A 16,741-nucleotide genomic window follows, 5' to 3' on the forward strand; every position below is an offset into this window, starting at 1 on the left:
ATCACGAACTCGAGGCTTCAAAAGAAATAATCACGGGCCAAAATAAATTCATAGCATCGGGCACGTAAAGGCCTTCCTAACTTGAATCTACGAGCTGTAGTAAATTACCTACAAGTCAAAAAAAAAATCACGGCATACCCACGGAGTGAATGATGATGAGTGGGGCGAGGCTTCACAGGATTTTATCGGCTAACCATTGGATCACCCGCTGGCCGCGTCCGTACGTCTGTCTGTCCATCCGTCCACCCGTCCGCCTGTCAATCTATCTATCTGTATGTCCATCCGTCCGTCCACCTGTCCATCTGTCTGTGTGTCCATCCGTCCGTCCATCTACTGAACACTCCAAGTACCGCCATCTCGCATCTTTTCATCATACTTGTTGGATAGATGGATGGACGGATGTATCCAGTTGTACCCTTTAGATCGGGTGTTGGCTTACGCCACTTAGCCATAAACTTAAGCATATGTATACTATCACTATGTGTTTAAGGATTGAATTTCACTCGCGCTTTGATTGTAGCCGCCCATCAGTTAGCCTCCTCCTGGTTATTTCTACACGCTTAAAGTCTATTTTGCCTTCATCGTCCTTAAACCCCGATGCTATGAAAAATTCTGCACCATTATGTTGGACTATAGGGTTCAGCCCTTTACAGAACATTATTTTTCGAATGAATGAACAAATTTTATTTCTGAAGAGGTACAGAAAAATGAAGCGAAGCTAAAGGCCATTCGGCCTGACGTGGCTTCGCTACGCATCAAATGTTCAGCCGTTTCCTTCTCCTCTCTGCACACACTACATACCGCGTCTGCGCCTTCGTATTTGGCTCGGTACGTCTTGGTCCGCAATACTCCCGTTCTGGCCTCTAACAGCAGAGAACTACCCCGAGAATTATCGTAGATATCTTCTTTTGCAATTTCCTGCTTGAAAATTTGGTAGGTCTCCAGTGATGATTTCGTAAGCATTCCAATCTTCCACATGTCCCTCTATGTTTCCTTCACCTTCTTCTCAACCGATTTTTTCTTCTGGCTTTTGCTATATTCATCATATACAAGTACCACCATTCAGCGGACATTCCAAGGACTAAAACAAGAGGTGGCTACTACATACATGAGACGCCCCTAAAGGAAATGATCCATAGTTTCTAGCTCGCCGACATTGGAGAAAGAGCCTGACGTGTCACGTAACACGTATCAGACCTGTGTTGGTAGAAATTAAGTTTCGCAACCGACAGCGCAGCTTCTAGTTTACGTGTTTAATTTATGATCGGCGCCAGGGATATAATCAGTGCTTATATTCTGTCGAATCTGTGAGTTATGTACCTGCAAATCTTTCAATATATAATGCTACGCCTGCGAAATCGCGCAGCCGTTACACGAGGATTAAGGAAAACATGGCAAAATCGGCCCACTTATTGACGACTTCGCTAAAAAATGGGCCATTTCGTTTAGGAGTAGCTCTTTAAGACCAGGCACCCAAACTAATATAACTTTGGCCGTAACTCGACGGCACAGACCGCAAACAGAAGACAAAAGCAAGAAGCCATGTAGGCATGGAGGAAGGGATAAACTGAGGAGAGGCCGTTACGTCACATTATGTGAAGCCGGCAGTAGGGAAGAATAGCGTACTCCTCCTCTGAATTGTGGGCACGGACGGCGGCTCGCGAATGCGCAACGGGAAAGAGGTGAGCCGATTTCGGACGCGCCGTACAGCACCGCCTTGCCATCTCATAGACGAGCTGGAAAGGTGAAACGTTTGTGTTGATTACGAGCAAACGTGCTGTGATACTCGCTTGTGGAGTGCCTGTGTGCCATTCGCAGCCTTATTAATGCTCATATTGTGTATCTACAACAAACTTGCAGCTTTGCACTTCGCGTTTAATCCGCCGAACGCAAGAAAGCAACGGCGTGAATCGGCCGGATAATCGCCACGACAGGCTGTGTTCTTCTGCCAAAACGGTAAGATCGGGGTATCGAACATCATGTAACAGTGAAATGTTATTTAATTGATCTTGCTGTTTAGGCAGATGAAGTATACCTCCGAATCATTCTTTGTCACGTGTGTCACGATACGTGCGCACGAGGATCGTTCGCAGCAGCGTGCGGGTCAGCCGACTGTTACCATATCGCAAAAAAAAGTTGGCCAAAGACGAGGCACGTGAGAAACGTTAACAGGAAGCAATAATTAAAACGATTCGTCGCCTTCTGTGTCAGCCACGTCTATAATTCTTGACTCGGCAAGCTCCGGTGAGAACAGTGGACCACGCACTGCTTTCCGATAGTTGCGACTGTCGCACACGAGAACGGCTCACCACCACCCTTTCGCATTAAGAGCCGTCGACGCTGCCAATCTCGTCTTGAAATCAGAAGCTTCCTTCGATGAGGCACACAACAGCTCAGTGCCGAAGGAAAGCAACGAAGCTGCGGCGCCAATCACTCACGAGCTTCGAAAACGACCGCTTTGATTGATTGATTTGTGGGGTTTAACGTCCCAAAACCACTATTTGATTATGAGAGACGCCGTAGTGGAGGGCTCCGGAAATTTTGACCACCTGGGGTTCTTTAACGTGCTCCCAAATCTGAGTACACGGGCCTACAACATTTCCGCCTCCATCGGAAATGCAGCCGCCACAGCCGGGATTTGAACCCGCGCCCTGCGGGTCAGCAGCCGAGTACCTTAGCCACTAGACCACCGTGGCGGGGCAACGACCGCTTTCGACCTCGAGCAATATAAAATAAACTCGCAACCATGAAGAACAACTCTCGCTGTAGGTTTCTGACACATTGCATCATCTCTATAGTGCTACAGCTGCATAAAAATGCGCATTTAAAACTCCAGCCGGCTATCAACAACGCGCTCATAGGAGTGATGATGCAGACGACACGAGACGTCGACGTGCCCACCTTGTCCCACAACCCCCCTGTAAAGTCACGTGACTTCCACCACACTTTTCGCTCTGCAGTAGAGAACACGTCTGCAGCTTGCATTGCGACGATGGCAAGGATGTTTAAAAAATTGCTAAAGTGGAAGCACCCGCAAAGCTTTGCCAGCAATAGTGAAGCCAGCTTTTGCCCTCCAAAGATCACGTAAACATGCTATTTTCTGCCGGGGCCCATTCAGACATGAAGTTGCTTTGACCTGTTTGTCTAAAGGCTTAATTTTTATAAATGACAAGATAGTTGTTTCTAAAGAAACAGCCCACACATACGAGTATCAGTGACTTAATCTTCATTAAAATTTGCCTTGACTTCGAGGCTTACTAAAGAAAACTAGTACTAGGAGGACGCACTTTGAGCACTATTTGATTAGAAAAGGTTGCCCCGCTAACTCGCTGGGTGTGCGAGGAAAACGCTCCTTCTCAATTGCCAGTCGATTTGTTTAGTCTTCCCAGCACGTGGGATGGCTTTCAGCTCTCCCATAGTACAGTACCAAGAACTGTAAATTGTTATCGACTTCTTCTAAACACACAATTGCCAGAAGACATCGAATACGTTCAAGCTGTTAAGGTGTTAGGCATTTACTTTGAAGAAGGAGATGTCTTAAAAAGGACCTGGGATGACGTACTTAGAAGATCCACCAATGTCACATCAGCAGCCACTCTTTTTAACCTCTCACTAATGGCAAAGGCAATGGTCATCGAGACACAGGTATGCGCTTTTGCGTTTTACATAGCACACATTGCCCTACTACCTCGCCGTGTAACAGGACGCCTCGCCTCCATTGCGGGAGCCTTCCCCTGGGGAGTAAAACCAGCAAAAGTACAAAGGAAATTTTTACAGCTTCACACAAACCGTACGAGGTCTGGGCCTCCCAGACATACCAACATTCACGAGAGCGCTGGCTGCAAAAGCAACACAGAAGCTCTTCGATGACGAAAACTACCCCAGGTACAGACTCTTGATTTACTGGAGCAGCACACTAAAAGGAACTTTTACTGCAAATTCATGCATTGGACCACGAGCCGAAATCCCGCTTAAGTTTTACAGAGCTGCCAATGGCTTAGAACGAACAGTGGAATGAATAGGTTCATGCAGTCTGGAAGATATTTCATCACAGAAAATAAGCGAAATGGTGACAAGTAGCACATTGAGCAAAGAGGAAGAAAAAGCATCCTGCCCGGAAAAATGGAAACGATGGCGTTGCAATCGCGTACCTAACCAGGTGCGCAAGTCTGACTGGTTGAGAAGATGGAGGGCGTTGCCTACGTGTGACCTGTTATCACATTAGGGAGTCGTTCTAAATGACCGCTGTCCAAACAGCGGCAAAAGAGAGACGGCCCAACATGCTCTGTTTCAGTGCTCGGTGGCGAAAGGCGTCTGGCACATGGTACAACGCCTCTTTGGTTTTCGCACAGTATGGCACAATTGCCTCATAGAGACGCCTACCCCGCACTCCAGAAAATACGGCTCATTGTGTGGAATTACGTCGATCAGCAGCTAGAAACGCACGGCAAAGAGGATTTCCTTGGACGATGGCACACACGTTTCTTCAGAGAAAGGGAGGGACAGCTGAATTTTCCAGTTGTTCTGTACTAGTGATGCGCCCACTTTAGCACGCATGCATATGTGATATTCTGTCAAATGTGATTAATTTGATTCACTTTAATTTTCATTTGACTTGTAACATTTGGATACCCAGTGATCAATTAAATTTTGGTGCTCATTTGTAAAATGTATACACTGTCTTTACTTGTTTTCGATGTTTCGTTTGTGTATGTACAAGTTATGTGTGCAATAAACTTCCCTTTCTCAATCGCCAAACGCCGACAACTTAACATGCCTCTAGTAAGATGACTGCTGCAGCCGCCATCTTACAATGGGTACGGCTTTGCTCGTGGGCGATAATTTCTGCTCGAGCAATTTTTTTATAAACTTTCTTAGACGAGGACCTTTCCTTTTTAGCTTTCCTTTCTTGACGATAAATATAGACACTCAACACAAGACGCAAGCGACATGACGCGGACGACTTAGTAGCGTCGCCAGACACGGAGGATATTGCTTCCGCCATTCCAACAAGCTTGACATTTAAGCAAATGGCGAATTACTTACTGTTGGCCAACTAGCAAACAGAAAACAAAAGACCAAGGATTACCTCACGTGCACGACACGACGTCAGACGACGTGCTGAGAATCACAAATATCGCTGCAGACCACAGCTACCACCAAAGAATCTAGTAACGCTGGCTGCCACAGCAGTGGCCGTGCCACAGCGCATCTACAGCGCCAAAGTTGCCGCAATCAAACAAAAACCGACGCAATCCAATCCAAATCATTGTGCGAAATCCAAATCCATAACACGGAATTGTGCCACTGTGGTTTAGTTTCGCTGGCACATTACCGCGTCCTACCGCTAGTTTCGTTGAACATGGTTTTATTACGCTGGAAAACTTTGTGGCAGGCTTGCTAAACCTGAGTGGCTATGTTTGTTATTTGAAAGGTTGACCGGCCAACCTTTTCTGCTCGTGTGCGTTGTGATCTTCGCACTCGAACTTTTCGCTCCGGAAAGACTCGCCCTGTAAGTTGTCACGCATGATAAATTTTATATGTCGTGATGCTAAGGTCTATATTATTTTCCGTGTGACACTACGCCTGTTTTCTGTCTTTCTATTACTCCACGACTAGTCTTTACGAGAAACAACCTAGTGCGTTTGGTCGACTGTAAAGAGAAAGAAGTGACATGTATCATCATCCCAGGGAATCAAACAAACAAACAAACATGACTTGTGCTCAATGTTGTTCTTTGTCCCACTATGCCGCGAAACGTCTAACTTGCCGTGACGAATACAGACAATCGATGTTGCTGAAGTGTAGGAACGTGTAATACTTTTATTAGTAATACCTTCTTTGGCTACTTACAAGGCTTTCCTGGGAATTATATGCAGGTCGCTTATTTGATCGTGTTCGTGTTGTGTTTAGCCGGGGTGATTTTCCTATAGCCTGTCTGGATCATCTTACTTTTTTCCCTTTTTGCAGAGTAAAGTACACAGGAGTTAGTGGTTCTCGAAGGCATATTGTTACTCAATGAAGAAAGCGCTGTGATTAACGAACGCTTATAATGCGCACCTGAACGGGCGGTGCATCGAAATCGATGTGTGCAGAATGTTGACCTCCTCGAATCTCGTGCACGTCATTCGCACGAGCAATGAAGAAGCACTCGTGTCATGTCATATCACGAGTGGCAGCATTATGACTCGTTGGCAAAGATTCGCCGTTAAGGATCGATAGAAGGGCAGACAGACAAAAAAAAATGTATATATTCATCTTGTAGTCGCTGCGGTTCACAAGCCTCCTCTGTTTTCTCTTTCCTAGTCTGCAAAGTTGTGGCGAGGTAAATAAATTCAGCTATGTGTAAACTATAGCCCTTGAATATTCAACATTGCTCCATTCCACTTGACGTGCCGCATTTTGCGGCAAGCTTACACTTTGCTAAAAGCATTTTACCTTGTTTAGTGAGCGGCGTATCGTCATTCATTTTGAAAGTGTGATTTTTCTTACATTGTTTTTAATTACGTTTTGCATGTGCCTTGAGCCAATAATATGGTTAGAAAATAACAGAAAAAACACAGCATCCATGACTAACTCCACTGTTACTGTGTAAACATGACAACTTGCCTGAAAATTTGATGTGAGGTGATTTAAATAAATAAATGAAATGCATGAAAGTTAGCTGGCGTAGTCATCCTTTAATGGTTTCTTCAAGCCTGTGCAACAATTCCATATGTACAACAGTGTCGCATAATTAAAAAATGAGATACAGTGCAAACAGTGCAGGACAGAGGCAGTTTAATAACAGTTAAGGATTCATGTCCAAACACCACGATAGGATTGCCAGGGCACCGTATTTGGTGTCTACAGAATTTCCGACCATCCGGTGTTCTTTAAGGTGCTCCCAAATCGAAGAGCACGGGTCTGTAGCATTTCGCCTATATTGAAAACGCAGTCACGGAGCCACTGAGATTAGATCCCTTGACTATCTGGTCAGCACTCCATGAGGTGAAATTTGCTACATCATGCTATATTTTTGCAAAAATCCCAATTCCGGCTAAGCATGTGCCAAGACGTAGTTAATTCTGTGCTTTTTCGGAAAAAAAGCTCAACGTGCTTGCAACCTATACTTGCACTACCACTGTCATTTAAGTGCTCATTGAAGCATACTGATGTGTACTATGTAGTTAAAGTAGTTGCTAGGTACCAAATAATTCAAGGTGACCCATACTGTGCACATAAAGTTTTTTATTACTGCTAGCTATGCCATACTGTATTACATTATTAAGCTCAGTAAAATAGGTTCTAACTATTGTGAACCACGCTTTAGTGAACAGTAGATCGATGTTCTTGAATAGACCATTTTATTATAGTTAGTTTGTTTTACAAAAAAAAATGGTACTATTTGTTGTGATATACTACTAAGAAAAGTCGTGCAAAGTGCTTAATTTGTTATGTCTGACCATACAATCAAGACTTTATCAACCATACCACTTTGCAGTGGACTGAAAACGCACGGTGTCCCGGCATTCCGGTATCTCGGCTCTTGTTCTCGATTGCAGCAACAGTTCTCGCTTGTCGAAGTTAAATAGAGATCCTCGCATTACCGCATATTTTATAGAGCACAAATTAGGTTTCAGGCACAAAGTACAATTGAAAGAGTACTGACATGACTTGAAGACATCGCAAAGGGGACACCTTAAGTTTCCTTGGTATGCAGTGGGCACACTTAGTTAAGGAGCTCAAGCGTGCTCTAGCCAGTAAAATGTGCTTTTGCTAACTTAATCGTTAAAAAGAGACTTCCACTGCATGATTACAAAGTGCGTTCTATGCGCTCCAACCCTGCAACAATGGGCATTATTGCGACGTGTCAAGACGGTTCCTGAGCTTGCGAATGCTGCGTCCTGCAGGCAGCCTTTATCGCATGAATCAATGTCCGGGTCACTGGGTGACGATTCACTCATCATTCCTTACCTGCACCACCAGCAGATGACACAGTTGCCTTTATTATGTTGGCAGTTGCTGTCTTCCCGTGACATCACACTGCTATGACACGTCACCGAGAAGCAGTCCCCTGGATATCGAAACTAAAACTGTTCGTTTGAGGCTTTGAGGTAGCGGTAATAAAAACATATTCAGTGCATTCGCAGGCACTACAGCACTCATTTTAAGTTTGCCGACATCAGTACCTTCATTAAGAGCAATAGCCCAAAAATTTTAGAATTTGTTTCAGTACTCATTTAATAAATCCTGTATCTTATTGAACAACTGTGAACTAGTATCCTCGGGATTATCTCCATAAAGCACAACCACAGGCACTTCATCATACAGCGAAGCCCTAGGTAGCTCTGAAAATACAAAGCTCATCAGAGTAGTCTTTGTGAATAGTAAGCAGAGTACATGCAAATTTTACATAGATTGTGCTTCAAGTAAGTAAAGCATCAGGGAAACTCATAATCATTCACAAAGATGAGGCGGATTCTGGGATAATGCTTGATGGCTTGAGATAACAGCTCCGTGGAAACTTGGGGCTGTCGACAGAAAAGCGACGAGCACTTACCTAGCTTGATATTTTGGCATACTTTAAGTAAAGATGCACGTGTTTGTATATGTATCGATTTTTTAAACATGCAGTAGAACTGATCAAGCCTAGAGACATATATTTGCATTAGAAAACGTTTCCTTGGTAACTGTTCCAAAATGTTGAGCTGCTCTGTGGTGTGGTTCTAGCTGCTCTAGAAGCTGTGCCTAAGTGACTTTGGTTGATTGCATCACTGTATATCGCCCAACTAAGCACTCCAGTGTGCTCTATTTTTATCATAATTTGTGACTGACTGTGTTACACAGACCGAAGACTATCCTGCAATATGTTTCAGCCAGCCACTTTTGCAGCTCCTACCAGGGCTGCATACAGCCATGACGCAGCGGCGGCTTCCAAGTACCGCTGCGGCTGCCCGTGAAGTAAAGACTGGTTCAGCCACTGTTGCCGATAAGCAGTTGATGGGCGAGGAGCAATGCAGCCTGCAAGTGGCATTCGAGGAACTGCAGTGCCACCTAAGACAGTCACGGGACGAGATTGCCCGCCTTGAACGAGTGAAGGCAAAGCTTCGGGCCGAGGTGGAGGCGAAAAACATCAGTCTGGGCTACCTCCAGCAGCAGCTAGACAAACGTGACCAAGAGGCAGAAGACCTTAGGTCAAAGGTGGGTGTTGGAATCAAGAAGGACCCTGAGGTGGCTGAATTAACACTAGCCAACCTCTAAACTTGTCAATTCATATTGAAACCTATAGCACACAGAAGGAACAAGGCTCAGGAGTATGACATGTGTACAGTGCTAACTTCCAATGAATGATTTACTTTTTGAAGCAGAACTATTTATTTTATGTTACAAGTTAGTTCTGTGTCGGTTTTGTAGTGCTGTGATTTGTTCCTTTTCTACGCTCTAGGTGACAACATGCACAAAACTACATTCATCAAGTCACTTTTGTGAACATGTAGGAAGCTCAAGGAACGAGAATAATTGTCTTGCATATGACAGTAACATGAAGAAACAGACATGACAGGATGTTATCTATCCGACAGTAGAATACAGGTTTAATAATAATAGTAATATGTGGCATTTTATGTGCTGATACCATTATTTTAATATGAGGCATGCCATAGTGTAGGGCTCTGGAAATTCCTACCACTTAGAGGGCTGTTTTGTGCACATAACTCTAAGTGTGCGAGCCTCTAGCATTTTTGTCTCCATCGAAAATGCAACTGCTGCGGCTGGGATTGAGCCTGCAATTTTGAGTCAGCAGCCGAGCATCACAACCACAGCAGCAGCTCCAAAAAGGTTTCTTACGTCGTGAAGTGCACAATTTGGGAACTTCGTGGAGCCTGTTGACTGATGTAGCAATCATCTATGTTCAGAGCTCTTCTTAATTGAGTTGTACAGTAACTCAATGTCACTTCGTAACCTGCGGGTTGCTTTGTTAACTTTGATGGTCAGGCATCCACTCCAAAAATTTCAGCTCCAGGTTTTATTCTAAAACCAAAGAGAGCTGCGAATCTTACAGGCTTTGTTTGCAGCCTCATGATGCTGTCAAAAAGATGAGAATTGTTCACCTTTGTTGACTCATTGCTGAAAGAAAAAACTCAGCACTGAGCGTTGGTAAAAATGATGCGACACTTTGTAGAGAAAAAAAAGAAACACGCACAACCTTGCCACATCATCTGAACCAAATGCAGCATGAATGGCAAGCATTTTTTGTCTTCAAGTTCTAAAAGTCGGACAAGAAAAATATACCGTTCTCACACTCATTTTGAGTGTATATTATATGGTGATAACAGTGGTCATTTTGACTGTTTTTCCTGATAAATTTATCATTATTAGCTTGTCTAGCCTATAAATGCATGCAGTGTCTATTGAAAATTGTCCATTAATGTAATTGGCCAAATGCATAGCCCCAGAAACCTGCTCTCTTTGATACAGCTTGAGCAAGAAAGCCAACGGAACGCTGAGCTCACACAGCAGCTTGCGGAGGCCCAGAAAGCGAATGCTGAAGCTTTTGGTCTATCTCCACTGCCAAAGGCCACCAAGAAGCAGCCATTTCGCTACCCTGTCGAAGTGGGCCTCCGTGACTCCGATGAAGACGACCCGGCTGTGTGGTGAGCGTTGCACGCTCTGATGCTGTGCAAGGCACTTCAGTTTTCACTTCTGTTTCGAAACCTCTAATGGCATGCCATAATGGCATACATAAGAAGTGTTTATTAAAATAAGTTTAGTTGCTTGTTTTTGTGCTTGACATCTAGCGCTCTGCACTATTGTTTTTTAAATTGGAAAATGTGGTTAACTCTTTCTTTACCACGCCTATTCAAATCGATCACTGGTGATCCAAACTTTGGATGGTCGATTTTCGCATGTTGAATTTGTTTCTCGTACACACAGCGTTTTCTAGTAGTTAGTCTAGCCAAATTTAAGAATTAATTTTAATTTGCCTGTTGTGGCATAACAGTGGTTTTTCATAAACCTTTGTGCAAACCAATGTGCATTGTAGGAAAATGCATTTGGCTGACGAACTTGACAGAAATGTGTGCCTTTGCAGTTATTTATTTATTTGTACAAATACCTCACAGATTCCTATGTTTGAAACATTGTGCAAGGGAGGGAAGGGGGGGAAGACAGTAATAAACAAGAGCTAAGAAATTGTACAAGATATGGCAAATTCAACATTTAATAGGAAAAAAAAAATAGATGATTAAAACAGACATTAATAGGCATGGAATGCAGCACAGCTAAACACACTTAGGCAATGACAATACATGTGTGTGTGTGTGTGCATGCGCGTGCATGCACGTGCATGCACGCACACACACACACACACACACACACACACACACACACACACACACATAGTGTAGATTAAAGAGGTCCTTCATTACCAGTCTCAAATGAAACACGAACAGCAGCCAGCATTGTCAACGGTAGTCTTTGCCGTCCTGTTGATGGACAAGCACATTTGATTTGGCAGCACTACGCCATGCCACTATAGTGCGATATTTTTGCTTCTCTTCTAGTTCTGATATTTCAAAGGAAGAACATAGACCCAGAATAAAATTGAAACAACCAAAAGCACAACCATGCCGGCTGCCATTATATCACCATATCTGAACTAGAAATGAAAATATTGCACTGTAGGGGCACTGCCGCCGATCCTGACGTACGTGCCTGTTAGTAGTGGTGGCTATATGGCACGCACTCTACCATTGCTAATACTTGCCGCTATTCACTTGATGTCGATAGTGCCTCTCATAACATTCATAGGCTCATTGGGAATATCTTGTTTTGTATTGCAGGACATTGGATGGCATGTCGCAATTATTGATGGCTCGAATGCAGCAGGAGATAAAAAGCTTGGAAGAGATAGGTGGGGAAGTCGTGGAAGATCTTCCCTCAGGTGATGGGTCGAGAACGCTTGTTAGCCACGACCAGCCACAGGTGGCAGCAAAGGGAACGTCCAAAGAAGAGACGATACAGCACGACAGCAGCCTGCAAGCTGCAATGCGGCTTATTGCCACGCTCACTGCACAGCTTAACACTGCCAGGGAAAGGGTGCTGGGCCAGAGGGCAGCGCTGCTCTCCACTTTGGCCAGGCTCAGAGGTAAGCCACAAGTCAGCCATTGCAACCACAGACCAGTGGGCCTTGCTTTAGAGCTACCAAGCAAGCAATGTGCGAGATTGAAACCACTTCCCTCAGACACGTAGCTAATATAAGAAATGTGTACGGACACGCACATGCATTTGTTACAGAATAGCAGATGAGACTGCTCTCTTCAGCACAGATAGCCTTACATTAGTGTTCTAGCCATTGATGCTAGATTGCATGGGGAAAGAAAATGACACAAAATACGCCCACAGCGAGCGAAGACGCAGAAATGATAAAGAGATCGAATGAGCCATGTCGGCAAGTGGCCACTGTTTCTTCTCACAATAATTGAAAGAGAATTATAGCTCTAGTGTATATGGAAAAAATTGATGTGCTCTTCTATTTTCATATTCTACCATTATGATGGTTTTACAAGTTCAAACACCTTTGCTGTGATGTGGTTGATATCTACAGAAAGGCATATTTATTGCTGTAAATATGAGCATAATTATGTAAGAAGAATATGAAGAGAATATGCAGTTGCTGACTTCCAACAATAATGCATGCTAATGGAAGTTATTGTCCATGTCTCTCACCTTTGTGTTCATGCTTTTAGGTGTTGTTTTTTTCGATACCACGGCATTAACATCAAACAGGCTAACATGGCTAGCTGGTGCTCTTTGAGGCCACATACATTTAAATAACAGTTCTTGGGCTGATAGTTACCATAGCTGTGGGAGTGAGTTTAGTAGTAATAATAACGTCTCATTAGTCACACCAGTGACTTGGTACAAAACAGCATAGATGTTGTTTACAACTGGGGGTTCAGTGGTTTTGTACCTGATGCAACCATAAAATATGGGAGACGTTAATTAAGTCTCTAAGGCCTAATGCTCGGGACCTTTTCAACATGTTCATATCGACATCGAAGACTATTCACACACAAAAAAAAAAGCGGAAAATAGATGCAGAATTCAAAGAGTTGTAAAGGGGCTGCTCATTTGAGTGTCTCAACACCTGTGAGTACTAGAACGTCTGGGCATAAGCATTATCACAGCTTATCACGACATAATGGAATGACCGTTTTGTTACAGAGAGCCAAACAAGCTGGAAGCTAGGACAGGAAGACAATATTGGAGGCTAATGTAGGCTTACTACTAGTCGCAATACTTATAGCTGTCACAAAGCCACTTCTGTGAAAGCCTGGTATGCGGCATTTCGTATTAATGTGCACAGTGTCATTACAGGCACAGCTAATTTGAGCTCAGGGATGAGAAGTCTTGATTGAACCGTAAATAAATAAATATTTCACAGTTTACTGTCTTGCACACTTTTCTGCTGTCTAAACAATTGTTCATGGTTGCTGTTAACAAACCCACCTCCGGTCTAGTGGTTACTGGTGGTCGACTGCTGACCGGATGATCACAGCATGGAATCAGGGTCTCAGAGGCAAAATGCTATGCACTCTGTGCATGGTGACTGGCACGCCACCGCGTGGCTGTCGGAGCTGACAGTTGCTGACCAGAGCAGAAGCAACCGCTCTCTCAACGCCCACTAGCACGTAGTTTATCGAAATCATGAACTGTTGCGTAGTCGATTGTACCAACAGATACACGTCGTGTCCTGCGGGAATGGCATTTTGTAGTTTCTCAACTCGTCCCTGTTTTATTGGGCAGCGAAATAAGTGGATCACCACTGTGCAACGTAAAAAGTGCTTGTTTCCCGCTCCCTCTACTGTCTCGCGTTCTGCCGCTGCATGCTTGAATTGGTCCGAGACTCTGCAGGTCCAATGATCTTACGTGATGCTCTAGCTGCCATAAAGATGGTGAGAAAAGAAACGTATGCAAGGCATTTTAATTTCGCTCAAGGCTGATGGTACAGTTTAATGGAACTTGATAATTAATTTGCCGTCTACCCTTCACAGTTTTGGGGAATGCAATGCAAAGTCAGTTATCGCTTTGCTGGGTTTATAAGACCATCAATCAAGGGGCAAACTGAGATATGTAGCATACTACCTTCAACAGAACCAGTTGCCCAGCAGCAATATGTGCTCTCAGTAGGATCAAGCTAAGGCATTGGTTGGTTGACCCTTATTAAACTGGTGTGACCCATTATGAGGTATCAGTCATAAAATGGGTGGTACTTTTTTATATAAATTAATTTTTATAATCTCAGAAAGTTTAGCAATAGATTGTTTTCGAAATACTAACTAATTAGCTTAATTCACGAAAAAAAAGGTTGTTGAAGAATAAGCTTGATTTAGATAACCTTAGCATTCAATTCCTTACGTCTCGCGCAGTAAATCGCATACGGCACCGCAAATGCTCCTGTGGCTAAAACCCAGTGCTGTAACCCCACGTGTAGCCCCAAAGCAAAGAACCACTGGAAGTGATAAAATGAATCGCATTATTTGGAGTGTTTCATCTTGAATTGTTTTCATTTGATTGGTGGGGGGCACAGGAAGAAATGATGCAGGGCGTTGAGTAGCAGAACTACATGGTAAAAAACAAAGTTACAGATGTGCATGTCAGTGTTTCTTTCGGAAAGCAAAACAAACACAAGAGATTGCAGTGAATGAGAGAGACGTGATGATGGTTGAAGTGACCATGCTGTCGTCATTGCCACTTTGCAAGGTGAAGCCAAAAACGAAACGGGGCTGGGGCGTCCTCTCTGGCCTAAATCGTAGCCCGTTCTCTTTCTCGCCCCCACATCAAGGTCTTAACATGAGCAGCGCGAGCGGTGAGGTAAAGACTGTGATCATGATGAGCTGTGATGATGCCGCAACAGTTTAAAGCAAAGAACTATGCGAGGCACGAAGCCGCAATAAGAGAGCACGCCACCCAGCCACTTACCACATGATTTCCACGGCTAATTGCCAAGGAGCCATCGGTATTTCTGAATGCTCTGAGTATTTTCAAGCATGCAGGTAGGAGGCACGCATGAATAATATTGTAAGTGTGAAAGAATGGTAGCTTACCGCGAGTTATGAAGTAAGCATCTTGCATTGCGCGCACCATCAGATCCTTGCCCGCACACCTGATGCACGCAAAACTTGAAAAGTTTGACAAGTTCAGACTTGTTAAACTTGACAAGTCTGAACGTATGAAGTGCATATGAACGTGTTGAGATATCTGAAGAGCGATTCAGAGAATGCATAACAACCTTCCAGTGGCATCAGGCAGGCAGTCGCGTTAAACCCAACTTAAGGGCTAATGTGGTTAGAGTTCATGTACGGCTTCAGAAATGGCAGCTTAAAAGCAAATCTCTGGGAACAGCATTCGTTGCAGCGAAACGCAATCCATCTTTCTCATTTGTGTCGAGAGTTGTGAAATCTGCATGGCATCAAAATGATGTTGCGGAAGAAAGACCGGAAACAGGCAGCACGCTGCTCGCCAGCTCCAGCCGATCAATGGAGGCCGAATCGAACATGTCCACGAATTGGACACCGCGAGAATAGTTCCACTGAAGGGGCCACTGCCAATGTGTTATTGTCTGTAACTGTCTTTTGGAAGTTCAAATATTAAAACTCCAGTGAGAATAGAACCGAATAGCAAATGCTATTCATAATATATTCGAAATTTCAAATATTAACATACCCTTACGATATATTGCTCTGAATACACTCATGTCTCATTATGATTGTAATACTAAAATATTAAACCTGTAAACATTATGCTGCATTTATTGCTACCTTATAGTGTAAACTAAGTAAATTGTGGCTTTCATTGTTTTTTCATTTGTGCACCAGATAGCCAAGCTAAGAGGCCAGGTGAACGCCCCACTCGGCCGGCACTAAGTGGAACAAGGCCTTCGGACGAAAGCTTTCGCGTCTACTTTACGCAGCAGCTCTCTGCAAGCGGCCTCAACGCAGAACTGTCTCAAGGCGCACTACCAGAAGAAGAGCTCGAGAGGGTTTGTCCCATCTGCGAGGTCCTCTTCCCACGGCGCTTCTCTCAAGACGACTTTGAAAGCCACGTCCTCGAGCACCTCTCCGGTCATCCACTTGTGCTCGATCCAGCGCAGTAAGCCATACAGAAAACAGAAGGGTTTTTTTGTTATAAGTCCGTAAAAACTGTTGGCGCATGCATGTGTACCAACTGAGCACGCAGCTAAGCTTATGGCACACAGGTTTAGCTCGTCAAAAAACACATTTAATTTAACCAGCTAATGTTACGCTATGTGCATAGAACCACCAAACTGATAGGTGTTTCAACAGTACTTTGACTTGGGAGCATTTATTCATTTTGACACTACTCGCATAGGTGTGCTAAAATGAGAACACATAAAGCGTGACTGGCACTTGACTTCAGTGCCAGTGGTTCCGCATGTGTTCTTTTTATGCTCATCCTAATGCTGTTATGGTAACACTGTAAGGTTTGATATCGTAGGTTCCGTAAATGATATGTGTGACTTGTTGCACTATTTCAGTGCCACCCACTTTTGGAGATGCAAAATTCTTGTGCATTTTAGTAGGCTTGTGCGAATAGTGAATTTTTGGTTCGAAGCAAATTCGAAGCGAGCAGTTATTTTAATCGAATAATTTCGAATCGAATTCGAATTGTATGTATGACATATAAAAAAAGGAATATTTATCATGATGCAACTAACCTGCACAGTATATCTTTTGAA

The 16,741-nt window shown here is 43.9% G+C and overlaps 1 protein-coding gene across 2 annotated transcripts; it reads left to right on the forward strand.

The window, feature by feature from the left end:
• The first annotated feature begins 5,282 nt into the window (after window positions 1–5,282).
• On the forward strand, window positions 5,283–16,422 carry LOC119171642 (uncharacterized). 2 transcript variants are annotated; one of them, XM_075892208.1, is made up of 5 exons: window positions 5,283–5,512; window positions 8,875–9,183; window positions 10,459–10,634; window positions 11,823–12,127; window positions 15,861–16,422. In XM_075892208.1, exons 2-5 carry the CDS (start codon window positions 8,899–8,901, stop codon window positions 16,136–16,138), a joined length of 1,044 nt encoding a protein of 347 aa, XP_075748323.1. In that variant the 5' UTR covers window positions 5,283–5,512; window positions 8,875–8,898; the 3' UTR covers window positions 16,139–16,422. The 2 variants fall into 2 exon arrangements, with proteins under 2 accessions (XP_075748323.1, XP_037278327.2); XM_037422430.2 differs by having other exon boundaries at window positions 5,293–5,512; window positions 8,859–9,183.
• Window positions 16,423–16,741: the final 319 nt, after the last annotated feature.

The sequence above is a fragment of the Rhipicephalus microplus genome, chromosome 4 (genome assembly GCF_043290135.1).
Source record: "Rhipicephalus microplus isolate Deutch F79 chromosome 4, USDA_Rmic, whole genome shotgun sequence".
NCBI classification, from domain to species: Eukaryota; Metazoa; Arthropoda; class Arachnida; order Ixodida; family Ixodidae; genus Rhipicephalus; species Rhipicephalus microplus.

Coding starts and splice junctions, on each gene's coding strand:
- LOC119171642 (XM_075892208.1), top strand. CDS start 8,899: ATGACGCAGCGGCGGCTTCCAAGTACCGCTGCGGCTGCCCGTGAAGTA. Junction 9,184..10,458: donor CAGAAGACCTTAGGTCAAAG/GTGGGTGTTGGA, acceptor TCTTTGATACAG/CTTGAGCAAGAAAGCCAACG. Junction 12,128..15,860: donor CACTTTGGCCAGGCTCAGAG/GTAAGCCACAAG, acceptor TTTGTGCACCAG/ATAGCCAAGCTAAGAGGCCA.